Here is a 16442-nt window from a genome sequence, read left to right on the forward strand (position 1 = left end):
ATTATGCACTTTTTTAAATTTAATGTAGCCCAAATTAATTTATATTTCTTTTTATAAATATGAAACAATTTCTCTTTTACAAAAATAACGATTAAAAAAAAAATTGTTTGTAGTTTTTTTTATGCAGTGTTGTAACGTTCTGTCGACAAATAAGCCTCGCCCCTTTAGCGCTGATTGGCTGTGGACTGAGGCGTCACTTCCAGCCCATCCTCTGATTGTCCACCGGTAAGCGAACAATAAAGCAACCTGAGAAAGGAACGAGGTGAGCTACGTTTACATTAATTCACCCCCTTTCATGCTTTTTCTTGATGTTTTTGTGTGTTTTTTTTAATATTTGTGCTTGTGAGTTGTTACTTGGAGAGCATGTGGCTGGAAAAGGGAGGGGAGCTGGCCGGCTGGCTGGCTGGCTGATTGGGGGGGGCGTTGTACTGTATTGTCTTGTCAGAGAAACAAATGGAAGCTAGTTTTATTGATCGTCAAACAGACACGATGTCTTAGCAAAAATATTGTCTTTTCTCATGCACGTTCGTTGTTGTTGTTTTGTCTTTTTCAAGTGCTGCTATTTAGTTATTCATTATACCTACATGTCCATCAACATCTTATATTTCAGAATGTTTGGAACCCTGGGATGACCCCAAATGTCTCATATTTGTCTTTTTTACCTTGATATTACCATATTTATGTAATTTTGTTGTTAAAATATTATGTTTTCACAAAATACTGTATGTTAACACACTCCTCTATAGCTTATTTTAATAGTCAAGTCAAAAAATGACATGTGTACATTAAAAAAAAAAATAATCTCTTAAATTTTAGGGGATTCATGGATGGGCAAGAAATGCCCATGCGACTTTTTCCTAAAACTGCTAATTTTTCCCATATGACTGCTTTATTTTTATTAAGATTGTATTTATGTATTTTTTCTCTCTCGTATTTTCTCTCTCTCGTTATATTACAACTTTTTTCATACAACCTTATCTTTCATCCTAGTACCATCACTTTAATCTAATGACACTTTCTAATTGGGTTATGATTCATTTATATTTTTTTGTTTTTTGTTATAATACGAAATTTTTATTCTCATGACATTATGACTTTTCTCTCATAATATTACAAATTTATTCTCGTGGCATTAGAACTTTATTCTCTCATGTTTAGGGCTTTTTCTTTATTACAACTATTTTATTTTGTTATGACGACTCCAATCTTGCGAAGTCTGATTTTTTTCTCTCTTAACATTTCAACTTTGTTCTCGCAACATTACAACTTTATTCTCCAAAGATTACGTCTCTTTCCTCATAGCTGTGACTTTTTATAGTATGATCACAACTTTATTTCTCGTAACAAAAATCACTTTGTTCTCGTAATATTCCAACTTTTTCTCTCTTTCTTATGATACTACTTTCTCGCAGTATTACATTTTTTTCTGTATTCTTATAATATCATGACTTTATAAGTGTGTGACTTTTTCTCAACAACATAAGTCTCTATATTTGAAAAGATTAGGACTTTATATATATGAGTATCTATATGAACTTGTTTTTCCTTAAAAAAATAATAATAAATAATAATCATTGTTTTAATCGGTACCATTACTGTAGTAATAAAAAAGAAAAAGAAAATATGGTAACTCCGAGGGTCCGTGAAGTCAACACGTCCAGGGCGGTGACGAAAGAAAACGGTGGGGGAAAGTGAGAAGAAGGAGAAGGAGGAGGTGGAGGAAAAATCGAGGAAAAAACGCCTGGAACCACGGCAAAAAGTAACAGCGTGGACGTCTAACCCTGTATAGACTGTCATTTGGCGGATTACATGATGAGGAGCGAGCCTGTGCTTTTTACATCCAGCGGGGGTGAGTTTCTGATTGAGTTCGTGAGTTGCCTCAACTTAGATGCTTTTTTTTTTCTTTTTCGGACGTGACGGCGACATTTTACGGTCTTTATGTACAGCTCGACTTAAATGCTCATTTACACTCACCGCTTTTGCTTCGTGTTTCGAGTTATTCGTCGCCTAAATGGGGGTGTTCTTGCGAGATGGATGTACTACTAATTAAGAACAGTCTTTGTTTTCAGTATGTTCAGAAGAGTATGATTTATGTAGGTCATAGCCCCCACTCCGTAATGCACCCACCCACCTCCAATCGCTTACCTTTTTTTCCCCCTAACATCTACTTTCACACCTCCAGGCTACTTCCAGTCTAATTGGGGGGGAGCCAGCAGAGTGCCTGTAAAAATGTCAATATCCACACTGCTAACAATTTGTTTCACCCATAGGAAACAATGCAAACTCTATTCCAGAGTCAAAATGTCCCACAAATGTAGGAAACAATGCAAACTCTATTCCAGAGTCAAAATGTCCCACAAATGTTACGTTCTTTATCAAACAATCCAAACTTCTCAAGAGTAAATGTACTATTTCTGTCATAAATATAACTTTTTTTAGTTGCCATTTAATCAGTGGGAAACTGAAAACTCAATTCCCGTTTCGAACTGTCACATATGTGTTAACAAAGAAGACAATCCCAAAACTTTTTTTGTAAAAGAATCAAGTCATTCTTTATATAAATATGTATTTCTCGTAAACACAACTTTTTTGGAGCTATTTCACAGGTAGGGAACTGCAAACTCAATTCCAGCGTTAAACCATCAGAAAAAAACACAAGCACAAAAAACATCAAAATTTTACCACAACAAAGTAAATAGTGTTTTAAAAAACTCTACATTTTATTAAAACCAAGTAGCAATTCCCCAAGGATAAAGTACAACTTTATTTATTTAAAAACGTGTTTTTCTCACAAATACAGCATTTTTGCCTGTTCTTTTTTCTTTTCTTCTTTTTTTTGCTATTTCATCCATAACGCAAACTCTGTCAATCTGCTTCAGTCAGACTTTGATGCAAGTGTTACAAAAAATAGTGTTGTTCCGATACCGGTATCGAGAGAGGCCCTGATACTGCATTAAAACAGTGGTATAAGCATCGGCGAGTACTAACAAGTAAAATGCAGATACTATTATTTCCGACACTGATATAGGACTTTGAGATTGTGTCTTGCTCGTGCACCACATTCACTGATGTGTAACGTGTTCACTGCATGCCGAGCCAAGCTATCCTATTGGCCCTTGAATGCTCCGAACCAATGGCAGGGCAGCTTTTTCATGTTGAGAAAACAAACAAACTTGGTATCGGTACGGTATCAGCATCGGCCGATGCTGCAAAACTGGTTATCGGAATTGGTATTGGGGGCCAAAAACGGTATCGTAACAACACTAACAAAAACCTAAAAATATATATATATATATATATATATATATACACATACACACACACAGGTATATGATCAGAACAATGATTTGTGATTTTTATGAAAATAAATTCCAAACTTAGATATAAATTCTTCACCAAGTGGAAACAGTGCTAACTTAACTTGATTTAACTTAAACTTGACTTCTGTTTGTCCTATTGAACTGTATTACGGCTTTATTCATGTAAGTTTACAAAGTTTGTCATTTGAATTGTACTTGTTTTATTCCTATTAAAAAATCCTAAATACAATGCTTTGTACCCCAAGATCACAATTATTTAACATCTAGCTTTTTCGCACCATTGTCATCAGCGTAGGTCGTAAAAAGCTACGTTTTCAAAAGTGCGAAATACAGTGAGCCCTGGTTATGTTTCGGATTTACGCAGGGTAGGTGAAAGTTTGTCTGACCATTTAGGTTTGTTTGTTTTTGTATTATTAAGTTTAACCCCTCTTCCTCACACTTCAAACACATTAATGACTGCTAGTTTAATGCTAACATATAATGAGAAATGTCATAGACGGGCTAACACCAATTAGCACAAATGCTACGATGATTTGAAAGTTTAACAACTGCTACGACTAGAGATTAGTGGTGCTAGAGATTATTAGAAGAGACGCAATCAAATCAAGTAAAGAAATACTCACATACAGTACAGATGCCTGAATATTTTTTTTTTTACTTCGTTACTTCCCACCACTGGGTATATGAATGTTGCTCGCTGTGTAACACTCATCTCATTCATCCCAGGCTGTTGGCAGTTTGGAGGCTTGTGGTTAGCATCCGAGCACCCTCTAATTATCGTTGGGAAAGAAATACCAGAGGGAGCATCTTCACTCTCTCCAAACTGACTTAGCCCTGATCCCTCCAGCTCCACGCGGAGGTTTTGCAGATGTATACTTTCGGGTCGGAAAACATCTGCTTGTACGTTAAACCACCTGTTTGATAGCAATCAACCCGGCCCTGTGATGTTTCGACCGGGCTTTCAACGGAATATCGCGAGCACCGCAACGTCGTAATTACAGAGCCGGGACTGCTCGTCTTTCGCCAGAAACTAATGCTGCATCGGCCATCCTGTGATTTGTTCGTAAGAGTCTCCCGTTGGGTGTAGTTCCTAGTAATGCTCAAGGGGAAAAAATACTTTAGTGACTTAAGAGAAAAAAGTTGTAATGTTACAAGAATGACAATGTAATTGAGTAGAAAAAATGTAGAAGAAAGTTTGATAAGAGATACCATACCTTTGAGTATAGCTTACAACGCTATAATTTCTTCCCCTGACAAATGAATGAAATTAATGTATTAGGGACAAACTGAAAAGAACAAAACAATACAATTATGAGACGAAAAAACATAGTAAAGTTACGAGGATATTGTTAACAACAACAAAAAAGTTGTTTTGGTCGTAAGTTGTCTATGTCTGCACAAAAAATAGTTTTAGGTTTAAATATACAGTCCAAAACAAAAATGTTTTTTTTTATTATACAAAAGTCACTACATTATTAGAATAAGGTAAAAATGCAAGGATAATATTAAGAGAAAAAAGTCTGAAATTTTTGTTACAAAAATCTTTTCTTTCTTAATGTGCGACTGATCACATTAAGCGTCTTTTTGTATCACTGGTTGTGCAGCAATGGAGGAGTTGGTGTACGAGCTCCGGCTGTTCCTAGACCTGCTGGACCGGGAATATCTAAGTGCCGGAATCCGTGAAAAGAAAACGCACCTCTCCAACATTCTCAACCGAGTCCTATCGGAAAAAGGTGACACTACACTTTGCGGCAAATTAGTATGTCCCCAAAAATGAGATGTTTGGTGATTTTGCATCTGTTTGTTTGTCTGTAGATGCTGCTGTTTTTATTAGCAAGTTCAAATTGGTTAACTTGTTACTGTCCGTGTGTGAGCAATAGCTTGAGATAATTCCAGTTACTACCTGTGTTTTATTTTCTATTGGGCAAGCGGATGACAGAAACTGTTGCTTATTATTTGAAATACATTTGTGTGCCATTTTGTCACTTTTCCACAGAGCCATTGTGTAAAGCAGAGATCCACAGTGGATTACCCGCACCGCCTCAGATGCCACTCCCTGAAATCCCTCACCCCTGGCTGGTAAGACCAGACCCCAAATGTTTGTCTTTTGTTGTTTTTTACAAGTACGGAATTGTAATTACATGGAAAAAGTTTGAACTTTCATAATAAAGTTGTAAAACGTTGCAAGAAAAAAAAAACACTTTCATTACAGGAAAAAGGTAGTAAAGTTACCTGCTAGTTTGAAGTGTAATTTTGGGAGTTACATGTTTTTAATGTTTTCATTTTACAAGAAAAATGTCGTAAATTTTACGAGGAGTCATAAAACACCAAAGGAAAGATAATACTATACTAGGAGGGAAATGTTTTAATTTTGCGAGAAAAATGCTTGTATTTTACAAGTGTTCATTTTGCATGAAAAACGTTGGAAATGGGAAGGCAACCCAATTTTTCTTTTCAATATGTTCTATGCAGCCCCACTAGTCTAAACACAGTATTCTGATTAATATTTGTGAAATATTAATTAGGCAGCAAACTCCAACTGTTTTTATCCATCTCAGGGGGCGACCATTTTGCCATTTGTTGTAGTTTGAAAATGTTGCTCAGGGCTCAGGTAACGACCAATCACAGCTCATTTGTTTTCTGAGTTTGGTCATTTGACATTCGCAAGATGAGCCGTGATTGTTTGATTGAGTGAAGTTGTAATTTAAAATGCTTTAGTTTTACAAGAATAAATGTATGATTATTGCAAGAAAAAAATCTAGATATGACTTAAAAAGTCGTGTAACATTACAAGAAAAAAGTTATGAAGTTACTAGTACTGTCAAAGTCAAAGCGTTAACTGAATCATTAATCACAAAAAATTATCGCATTAATCATGAATAAACGCAGATTAATCACACTATTAATTTTTACCATAGATCAATCATCCTTTAGCGTGACAGCGGATGATAATTACATGCATTAAAGTAAAGCATTTAATATGCGTATCACATGTAGAATATTTGTTCATGTCAAAATATTGGGGTCATTTTTTTGCCCATTTTAAATTATGCAAGTAATTAACTGATTAGAAAAAGATTGGGATGAGCGTGTGCTGTATCAAAAATGTTGAAGACGTCCTCATAACATTAAATGTCAAAAGAATTAACACATAACCGGTGCTCTGCAAATTTGGCGGGGGGGAAAATTTGATTTAAAAAAAGCCTTTTTCATTAAGCAATTAATTGTGATTAATCAAAAAACTCTTAAGATGTGATTAATCTGATTTAAAAATGTAATTGTTTGACAGTTCTAGAAGTTACCCAATAGAGGTAACGTTGTCTTTTGTGCAAGAAATAAAGATGTAATTTAGCAAAAAAATAAAAAGTTCTAAATATGACCCCAATTTCCATATTATGAGAAAAAAGTAGATAGAATCTTACGTTATAAAAATGAAGTGGTTTTTTTAGGGTTTTATCGTCAAGTTGTTTATCGTGGGAAAATAAAAATCCTCGGTCTAGTTAGTCCCTTTACCAGACTAAGTTTCGGTGCGTGGATAACATATTGTTATCCGTGAGCGAAAGAAATGAACTGTGCGAGAGCGGGTCAGCACGGGGGAGGAAGAGACAGCCTTGACCACAGTCTGTCTGTGACCCGCGCGAGCCCGGCCAAACCAGCACGCTCGGCGAGACTTCCAGCCTGCGGCTTTTCCGAGCTCCCGACAATGCGCTTTCCATCCTGCAGTCTGCGCTGGCCATTTGGAGGAATCACAGTAACTCCAGGGACTGTGAGCTCTTGTGGAGGGGTCGCCTGCGTTTACGAGGCAATTGCCATGCTGGCCACTTACAATTACAGTTTAGAGGGTCATAAGCAGGATCACTGATAGGCCTACTCATGATCACAGGTGAGAGCTTGGTCGCAGTTAATTACCAGGCACGGGACAGATTGTGCTGTGGGATTTTCAACTCATTGGGAACGGCCGACTGTCCAGGAAAATGTTTGGCGGTACTTCGCACCTACTTCCAGTTACGTCAGGCGCTACATTTTGCGCAGCGGTCCTTTCGATGGCGCACAAATGATTTCCATATGTGTTGATGTTGGAGAGCGATGCCGGCCCCCCTCCTCTCTCGCTAACCCCCTCGGGTGGGACCCTCCCTCTGCTTGGCAAGTCAACACACAGGGCGTTGCGTCACGCGAGCGCTAAAATTCCAAAGCATACATCATTTTTGTTGGCTTTTGTTTTGCTCGGCGTATGTAGGTCACCGGCATGTCGACACGGTTCTGCTTCCCTCCCTCCAGCACGATTAGAGGTGGGCTACATTATTTGTAAACATATAATATAATATTTAATTCATTATTATTCAATTATAGGCAGAACACCTTACCCCAAAGACATAAATGCCATCAAGCAAACCGTGCTGACGTTTTCTGTTAATTTTTTAGCTTTGACTCTCAGTTTTACAACTCAAACTCAATTCCATTCATCGTTGCAAGGCGTAATTATATATCTCTCAAACCCAAAGTTGTCCTTGGCCTTTTCCTTGTTTTCATCTGTCGTGCAGTACCGTGTAATTATTGTCTTTTCCCCCTCGCAAACATTCTTTCGACAGATCCTATACTGCATCTCATCTCTTCTTCTTTCTTGTTTTTAATTGACTTGCATCAAATCATTCAGGGCAGATTCCAGATCAGGTTCCGAGCAGACGCCATTCTGATGTTCTTAGTCCAATTTATGCCCATTTGGGAATGTTGTTCCTAAATTTTGCAACGTTTTGTTCTCCTCACAGGCTCCAAATAACGGCCCTCCTCCTCTACCCAGCTCCTCGCTACCAGAAGGTTATTACGAGGAAGCAGTGCCTTTAACCCCCGGCAAAGCACCGGAATACATCACATCGAGTGAGTGACGTGCACTTTCGCAAGAGACGCATCAATCAGTCCATCGTTTTTTATTTCTCTTTGATAACCTCCGCTCGCAGACTACGATTCGGACGCTATGAGCAGCTCTTACGAGTCATACGATGAGGAAGAAGAGGACGACAAGGGTCGGAAGACGCGGCACCAGTGGCCCTCCGAAGAGGCTTCCATGGATTTGGTGAAAGACGCCCGCATCTGCGCTTTCCTGCTGCGCAAGAAACGCTTCGGCCAGTGGTCGAAGATTCTCTGCGTCATTAAAGATAACAAACTTCTGGTGAGCAGTTCTTCTTCGTTCTTCCCAAATCTGAACTGAAACGACTACAGCAAGGGAACAAAATTGAAAATAAAACGGGCAGATTTAATGTCCTTTATAAAACATCCACAACATCTTACGGACAATATATTTTCTTTTTCAGAAAGTGCAACATCAATGCTGTGTTCTGTTTTTCCTTCATAGTGTTACAAATCGTCCAAAGACCACACGCCCCAAATGGAGCTGACCCTGTCAGGCTGCAGCATCACCCACATCCCCAAAGACGGCAAGAAGAAACGGCATGAGCTGAAGATTGTCCATCAAGGTGCAGATGCCCTGGTACTCGCCGTGCAGAGCAAGGAACAGGCAGAGGAGTGGCTCAAGGTAACAGGAAGCAATTTTCAAATGAAAAGGAACATGTATGTTTATGTTTTTTTTGTTTGGGATTAAAAAAAAAAAAGTTGCAGTCTTAGAAGTTGCAGAAACATCATCTCCATGAATGGTGCCGCTTGGTCACATGCTAAGTGAAGGGGAAAAAAAGATGATGTTCATTTTTTCCAACAACAATTTAAAAAAATCATTCAATATAAGTCAAAGTTTAAGGGGCACAAATCAATATTTGAAGAAATGAATTTCAACGCTGCAACTTCATAATATTACTCCTATAGGAATGTATTTTGTCTGAGTAAAAAGTCGTAATCTTATGAGAATAAAGTCATATTTTTCCATTATAAAGTTGCAATACTAGGAGCCGAGGACATTAAAGTTAATGATTACAGTGGAAAGAAAGTTTAACAAGATAATAATTAAAAAATATATATTTATTCCTTATTTGTATTATTTGTACTTTATTTTAATTGTTGGATTATTAGGCATTTTGTTCGAGTAAAGATACCTTTATCCCCCCACCCCAAAAAAAAGATGCCTATATTCTCAAAAAGAAGTTGTTTGTTAAAAAAAAAAAAGTGGACTATATTACTGTAATACACCAACACTAAGGAGTAGTAATTGCTGTATGCTGTTTTTATGGCGCACTAGTTCACATTATGTAGATGTGCACTTCTTTAAAAAAAAAAAAAAAAGATACAACACAATAATTAATTGCAAAATATTTTGTGGAGCCCAAATTTGACCAGCTTTTACGAGCCTCAACTTCAGAGGTTCCAAGTGTACATGTGTCTGCCGCACTCACTGGTCTCCTTCTGCCAAAGCCATAGAGCCACAGCCTGTCATTTCCCCCTACAAACATAATTGCCGTATGCTCTCCCTAAGCCAAGAGCAGCGAACTGAGTGCGCGCTGGCTCCAAACACAGGAAGATGAGGGTGGACGTGCATCACCCAGCCTCACTGGCAGATCCATGTCCACAGTGCATGAGGGTCACTGTAATGAATGCTGGCGCCCCGTGCAGCCCTGCAAATCTCATTAACCCTTACTTGGCATGATTGCACCAAGATTCCTCAGCCATTGTGAAACTCTGGATCACTTGATGTGTGTAGCAGCGGTTTCACTTAGCAACGGGAAATTTGGTAGGCATGCCCAACACGAATTCACCCACAAAAAAAGTCTCAAGAAGCCAGGCCTGAAAAGACACGGCAAGTCTGCCATTTTGTTTTGTAGTGGCCATTTTGGGGTTGTTTTGGTCATTTGCATAAATTAAGCAGTTTGTGTTCGTATAAGCTTTATTTATGGTGGGGGTTTATACGTAGGTTGGAGGAAAGAAAATTTGTTAATGTATTTTGACAACGTAAGGAGTAGTAGAATGTACAGATCAGTTTTTAAAAGTAAAAGGTAATTTGAAAACTGGAGATAGAGTACCAGCAAAATGCAGTAGAATGACGAGGGGTCAGAAATATGGAAAAATCTCCTCTGGGCTCTCCAATTTCCTTCAAAAGCTATACATTTGCATGATGACCTACGTACTTATTTAATCTTAATGAATGAGCATCTTAATTCTGTGGAAATATTTCAGGATTCCTAATCCAGCCATGTTTTATGGTCCTAACTTTCCGCTAGCCAAGCGAGGCTCAGCACCATATAAACCCCTCCGCAATCCTCAGAATGCGTGTAGATTTTCCATTTCTTTTAATGGCAATGACAGTCACTTGTGGCTAATGCTGTGTTACTGTATTACATGTTTCTAGGTCATGAGAGAGGTGTGTGGTAATGGGGCTTTTGAATTGGATTGCTCCGGATCCCCAGTCCACAAACCTGAACTGGAAAAGGTAGAACCATAAAAAAAATAAAAAAAAAAAAATTGTACAATCAGCAGATGTTCGCGTACCACTATTCTTGTACATATGCACCCTTTTATAGGTTTTTAGTATTTAATAAAATATTTTTTGGTCCACTGTTTTCAGAAATCCTCTTGTGACAGACCAAGCTCAGACGGCGAAGCAACGCATGAGAATGGACACGTCGACAACAAGGACCACGGTATGTATCAATATGAAGATTGGAGATGGAGACTTTTTTATTATTATTATTATTTTGTGAGGGTTCTTTTTGTGCAAATCCATCCACGGCATCCTTCTGTGGTGCCATTCCAGGAAAAGGAAAGAAAAATTCCAAGTCGGAGCAGGGCAAGACCGGGACTGTTGGGAAAGGCGCTGGGAAGAAGATCACCAAGATCATTGGGCTGGGCAAGAAGAAGCCATCCATGGATGAGCAGACTTCATCAGCAGAGGAAGATGTACCCATGTGTGGTAAGCAGTGGTGGAAAGGAATCAAGTACAGATACTTTAAATTTACTTAAGTTGATTTTTGGTCATGACGATCCAATTCACATTCCCAAAAATCCCACATTTCCACTAAAGCAAACAGTGGTGCTTTGATGCAGGTTTCATTTGAAAATAGTGGGCTCTCTAATATTGTGCTTTATAAAATTATATAGAATAACATAATTAAATAGAATATAGAGAATTAAACAGTTTGTGCATCATGATAAATGATGGTCCTTCTGGTGTACGTTACTGTATACCATATTTGACATACTAAACCTCCTCCTCAAACCATTCCAATTTCAAGTTTCACATTCTACATTTCCACAATAAATTTCATTTCAGTTTAGCGTGGGCTCTTCAGCTTTTACATTCCCAAAACTTTATTTCATAGTGAATTAATGGTTTTACTTATATTGTGGTCGTTGCAGTAAGTTTCATTTGTGGTCTTACCTTTTGTTTGATTGAAAGGCTACTTGAACGTGCTGTCCAATAACCGCTGGAGGGAGCGCTGGTGCAGACTCAAAGATAACCAGCTCCTGCTGCATAAGGACCAGGATGACCTGAAAAGCCACATCGCTTCGCTCCCACTCCGAGGTTGCGAAGTCAGCCCCGGCCTGGACCACAAGCACCCTTTTGCCTTCCGCCTGTTACGCAATGGTCAGGAAGTGGCTGTACTGGAGGTAGTTGAAGCTGTCATCAGCGTCTAGGGCTTTTTTCCCCTCAATAATATATGCATGCTAATGTTAATAAAAAGAAAGGATTTGTTTCATTTTTCTTGTTTCTGTTCAGGCATCCTGCTCTGAAGCCATGGGTCGCTGGCTGGGGGTCTTATTAGCCGAGACGGGCTCCATCGCAGACCCGGCCACCTTGCATTACGACTACATTGACGTGGAGACCACCGCCAACGTAATCCAGCTGGCCAAACAATCCCTCTGGTAAGAGACGTGCAACGGGTGGCCCCATCAGACATCAAACTAGCCAATCGACACTGGCCAGAATTCTTTAAGCGACTAATTACTGTAATGTTTCTTCCAGTTTTACCAGTAAGCGTGCAGTCTCCCCTAACCCGTACTTGGACAATACAGTCGGCAGCTATGCCTGCCCCAGCGGGATGGCTCTGCACTACCATGACGTACCCATCAATGGAATGGTACGACTCACGTTTCACATTTTCCTATAGGAAATCATGGAAATGATTCATTCCATTTGGGGGTGATGGGAGATGAGGGAAGTGGTCAATTTAACTCACAAAAAAAAGTCTCCAAAAACTGTGCCCGAGTAGACCACGTGGTCTTCACTTAACAATATGAAATTTGGTATCCATGCCAATCGTGAGCAGACCCACAAAAAGGTCTGAAGAAGCCATGCTTGAAACGATTTAGCAAGTTGACCATTTTAGTGTCATTTTGACCATTCACTCAAATTTGAAAATTCAGCCCGGAATCCGGTTTCTCTAAGTAACATGATATTTGACAGGCATGTCAATCATGAAGCCATGCCCAAAAAAACACGCAGGAAATTTTCGTTTGAAGCAGGCAAAAGATTTTGTCAGATGGCTATGTTGTCATGATGTTATAATGATAAAACAATCACTAATGAAGGCTTTTGTGACTGTCTGAGTGAGCATGGCAACCAAATTTGCTTACTCCCATTGATTTGCTTTTAGGTGTGAATGCCTCTGTCCTTTAGATGCTCATAATCTACTAACATCTGTCCTTCTAAACACCCTTCTGTCCGCTTGCAACGTCTCTTTTCTTCCTTTCTTGGCGTTAATGTGCAGCACTCCAGTCCCGGCACAGGTGGGAAAGAAGCGCACGATGAGAACTCCTACGAAAACATACCCTCGGCCAAGCTGACCGTCTCTACAAATCACTATAAGACACCTGTTTCTAAAGTCTCTTCTAAATTCCTCACTACTGATACTAAAACCAAAGCTGCTGCTCAGGTGACTAACATTGTGTGACACTTTTTGCTTTTAGCATCCCAATGGAAACCTTATTAACAAGCTTGCCCTTTCAACTAGAGCTCTTCAATCATAAAGCCTGCAAAATTAAAGCTGCCATAGAAGACAGGCCAGAAGATATCGGCCTGAGCCTTTTACACGGAATTCCCAGTACATGCTAACACTTTCACTAAGCATAACGGGCCATACGGAGTGTTGATTATTGTTTTCCAAAGTAAAAGCACATGTTTTTAATGTCTTATAAATAAAACAAGATATTCAGTCCGCTCTCATGGAGGATTTCAGAAATCTGACTATATTTACAGTTTGAGAGGCTGGCATTCTGAGTATTTGGACAATTTAAAGTTTAACAAGGTCTTGAATCGATTATCAAAAATTATTATTGATTAATTTGATAACTGATTAGTTGTCGATTAAACGTTGCACCTCTGCTGTGTTCTATTCCACTTAGTTTAAGGGAAAGAAGGGAACCACAAGCAATGGGTTGGCATTCAAACAGAAGGCAGATCCAAGAAGTCAGCAAAAGAAGAACGGAATCGCTAGTATGAACGGGACAGCGTCACTCAAACGCAATAACTCCAGTAAGTACCACAAAATTTATGGTACTTGGTTCCACTCAAATAAACCTTCCATCTCAGTCCTAGGTCCATGTAAGATAATAATAGAAAAATAAAAAAAAATGTATAGCTACAAAAATGAAAATGATCAAATCCTGTTCCTGTCAACTTTTTGATTTGAAGGAAGGAGGAGAGACTTGATTCGGCAGTAAAAGAGACCAAAATCCAGATAACCTATTTGACCTGACGTTTTTGTGTCTAATGTCAAATTTAATCTGGATCTGATCCATATTGCATCTCTGGCACCAATTGTAATCCAATCCACTCATTTGCATTCCAGATGCGGAACAATGTAAATATGGGAAAAACCGTGTTGAGGCGGACGCCAAGCGGCTGCAAGCCAAAGACAACGAGCTGACCAAGAAGAAACTCGACCTCAGGAACCACCTGACCGCTCTGAAGAAGGAACGCAAAGACCTGCGCAGCGCTATTGAGGCGGCCTCAGGTGAGACAGAGCATAGAGGCAGGCATACAGGCCAGACAACTACAATGCTCCCTCACTATATCGCGGATCACCTACCGCGGACCCGCTCCATTGGCAGGTTTACAGCCAAAGTTGAACTGGTTTGTCCCAACAGGCAAGCGATCGCAGGCATCGCTGTCGGAACGCCTGAAGAAGGTGGAGGACGAGTGCAGGCAGAAGGAGGAGGAGCGAGTGAACCTGGAGCTGGAGCTGACCGAGGTCAAAGACAGCTTGAAGAAAGCCCTGAGTGGAGGGGTCTCCCTGGGCCTCACCATTGAACCCAAACCTGCTTCAGCAGCGGTCCAGGTCACTACGCCACTGCCTCCATAACAGCTTAGATTGATATTTGGGGGTTGTTTTTGTCCTTTACTTCGTTATCCTATAGTGTTTGACTTTTTTTCCTCCCAAAGTTACACATTTATTCACTTACGCAATTTTGCATCGTAGTCACCGGCAACGTTACGACGGGTCCAGGGGTCTTCGCCCTTCTCTAGCTGCGACACCAGCGACGCAGAGACTTGCTCCCTGCCCGTCAACAGCGCCTCGCTGCTCCGCCGCCAGCAGGGCATTCCTAAGGCCTCGCCGGTCCGAGGACACGTCCTGCGGAAGGCCAAGGTCAGTGGTAATAAAGACAAAAGAAATTGCAATGATTATAAAATACTGTATGTTAAAGTTTTCCAATGCAAATTTTGAAAAGTAAAACAAGTCATAAATGTTTGTTTTCCAGGAATGGGAACAGAAGAGTGGAACCTAAAGCATCACAACTGGCTCTTTGGTTCTCTTCTATAGGAGACATTGCCTGTGTATTTATTTGTAACGGTCCTTCCCACACTTTTTTTGTTTAACCCAAAAAACAAACAAAGAAATGCTCGTTTTTCAGACACGTTTCTACTGTTGAGCATGTTTGGTTGTGTACATAACGATTTCTATGCATATTGTGTTGCCTCACTTAATTTTTGTGCTTTTGCTCCAAAGCCTCTCTCCACAGATTCAGTCCAAATCCAATATTTATTTGTAAATGTTTCAAGAAAAGCTGTAATAGCTTCCCTCTATTTATGTTGATATATTTAAAGGATATATGTAGAAAAGGAATTTCTTACACAGCAGGTTTCCCACACTTGGGGCTTATGGCCCTTAATCATTCCTCACCAAGAATTGCAACCACTCTGAAAACAAAAAAAGTCACATAAATACTCTACCAATCCAATCAAACAATACAAGATAAAATTGTAATTTTACTGGAAAGAAGTCTTCATTTAACAATAATTCAAAGTGGGGGAGGGGGGGGTCAACATAAATATACTACAAATAGACAAAATTTAGGAGATGACGTTATTTTGGAAGAATATTGCCTGAAATAATGCAATATTACAAGGGAACATTATCTCATTTATCTGTTCAGTGCCGCTCTCATGGTCTTATGTTGTCTTGTAAAATAATTGATAATATTTAGTAAGCATGGTAAGTTTTATGCTGTTAGCATGAGGTGGTGGCTTTACTCTGTCAATAAATGTGAACTTGCCATATGTAGCATAGCTTAGTTTAGCAGATTGGTTTGGGGAGTAGGTATGTGTGTTTGTTTTTTGCACCTTATAAATGTTCTACTTCATTTCATATTGGACAGTCGTCACTTTGACGACGATAACATGCTTTGTGCATATTTTGAGAGACTTTCTGTGTTTACTGAGTTATATAAATAAATATCTTCTAAAGTTGTCTTGTTGCTCTTGTAAATTCATGTACAAAAACACAACACGTTTAGCTGGACATTATATTACAAATCAATCAATTTCTCTATACCACTTTCATTCTTTGCCTTATCTCTTTTGTCCTCCCATAACTTCTTTCAATTCATCCTTCCTCCCTCCAGACATTTTTTCACATCCTGAGTATCTTTTCTTCATCCCTCTTCCTTCCATCCTCCTATCGTTTCTTCTTACTTTCCTTTCTATCCCTCATTGCTTCTATGCTTTCTTCAGTCCTACTTGCCTCCCTTCTCTCCCATGCTTCCTTCCTGACTTCCAACCTTTCTTTCATAACATCCATCCCTTATTACTTCTATACTTCCTTCCATCATATCCCCTTTATGCCTCCTCTCTTCCTTTCATCCCCCCCTGCCTATCCTTCATCCCTTCCTGTCCACACACCTTCCTCTTCCTTCCAACTGTATTGCATCCATCCTGCCTTCATACTTCCTTTTCTCCTTTTATGT

At 39.3% G+C, this 16442-nt stretch overlaps 1 protein-coding gene across 3 annotated transcripts; it reads left to right on the forward strand.

Moving 5' to 3' along the window:
* Positions 1 to 209: 209 nt before the first annotated feature.
* afap1 (actin filament associated protein 1) lies at positions 210 to 15946 on the forward strand. Of its 3 annotated transcripts, none has more exons than XM_077545260.1 (18): positions 210 to 262; positions 4925 to 5053; positions 5317 to 5399; positions 8087 to 8195; positions 8276 to 8487; positions 8671 to 8850; positions 10609 to 10689; positions 10825 to 10900; positions 11014 to 11169; positions 11656 to 11867; positions 11977 to 12122; positions 12223 to 12337; positions 12968 to 13132; positions 13602 to 13731; positions 14048 to 14212; positions 14346 to 14536; positions 14678 to 14845; positions 14958 to 15946. In XM_077545260.1, exons 2-18 carry the CDS (start codon positions 4927 to 4929, stop codon positions 14982 to 14984), a joined length of 2343 nt encoding a protein of 780 aa, XP_077401386.1. In that variant the 5' UTR covers positions 210 to 262; positions 4925 to 4926; the 3' UTR covers positions 14985 to 15946. The 3 variants fall into 3 exon arrangements, with proteins under 3 accessions (XP_077401386.1, XP_077401385.1, XP_077401387.1); XM_077545259.1 differs by lacking the exon at positions 210 to 262 and adding an exon at positions 1692 to 1849; XM_077545261.1 differs by lacking the exons at positions 210 to 262; positions 12968 to 13132 and adding an exon at positions 1692 to 1849.
* The last annotated feature ends 496 nt before the right edge of the window (positions 15947 to 16442 follow it).

The sequence above is a fragment of the Vanacampus margaritifer genome, chromosome 15 (genome assembly GCF_051991255.1).
Source record: "Vanacampus margaritifer isolate UIUO_Vmar chromosome 15, RoL_Vmar_1.0, whole genome shotgun sequence".
Lineage (NCBI taxonomy): Eukaryota > Metazoa > Chordata > Actinopteri > Syngnathiformes > Syngnathidae > Vanacampus > Vanacampus margaritifer.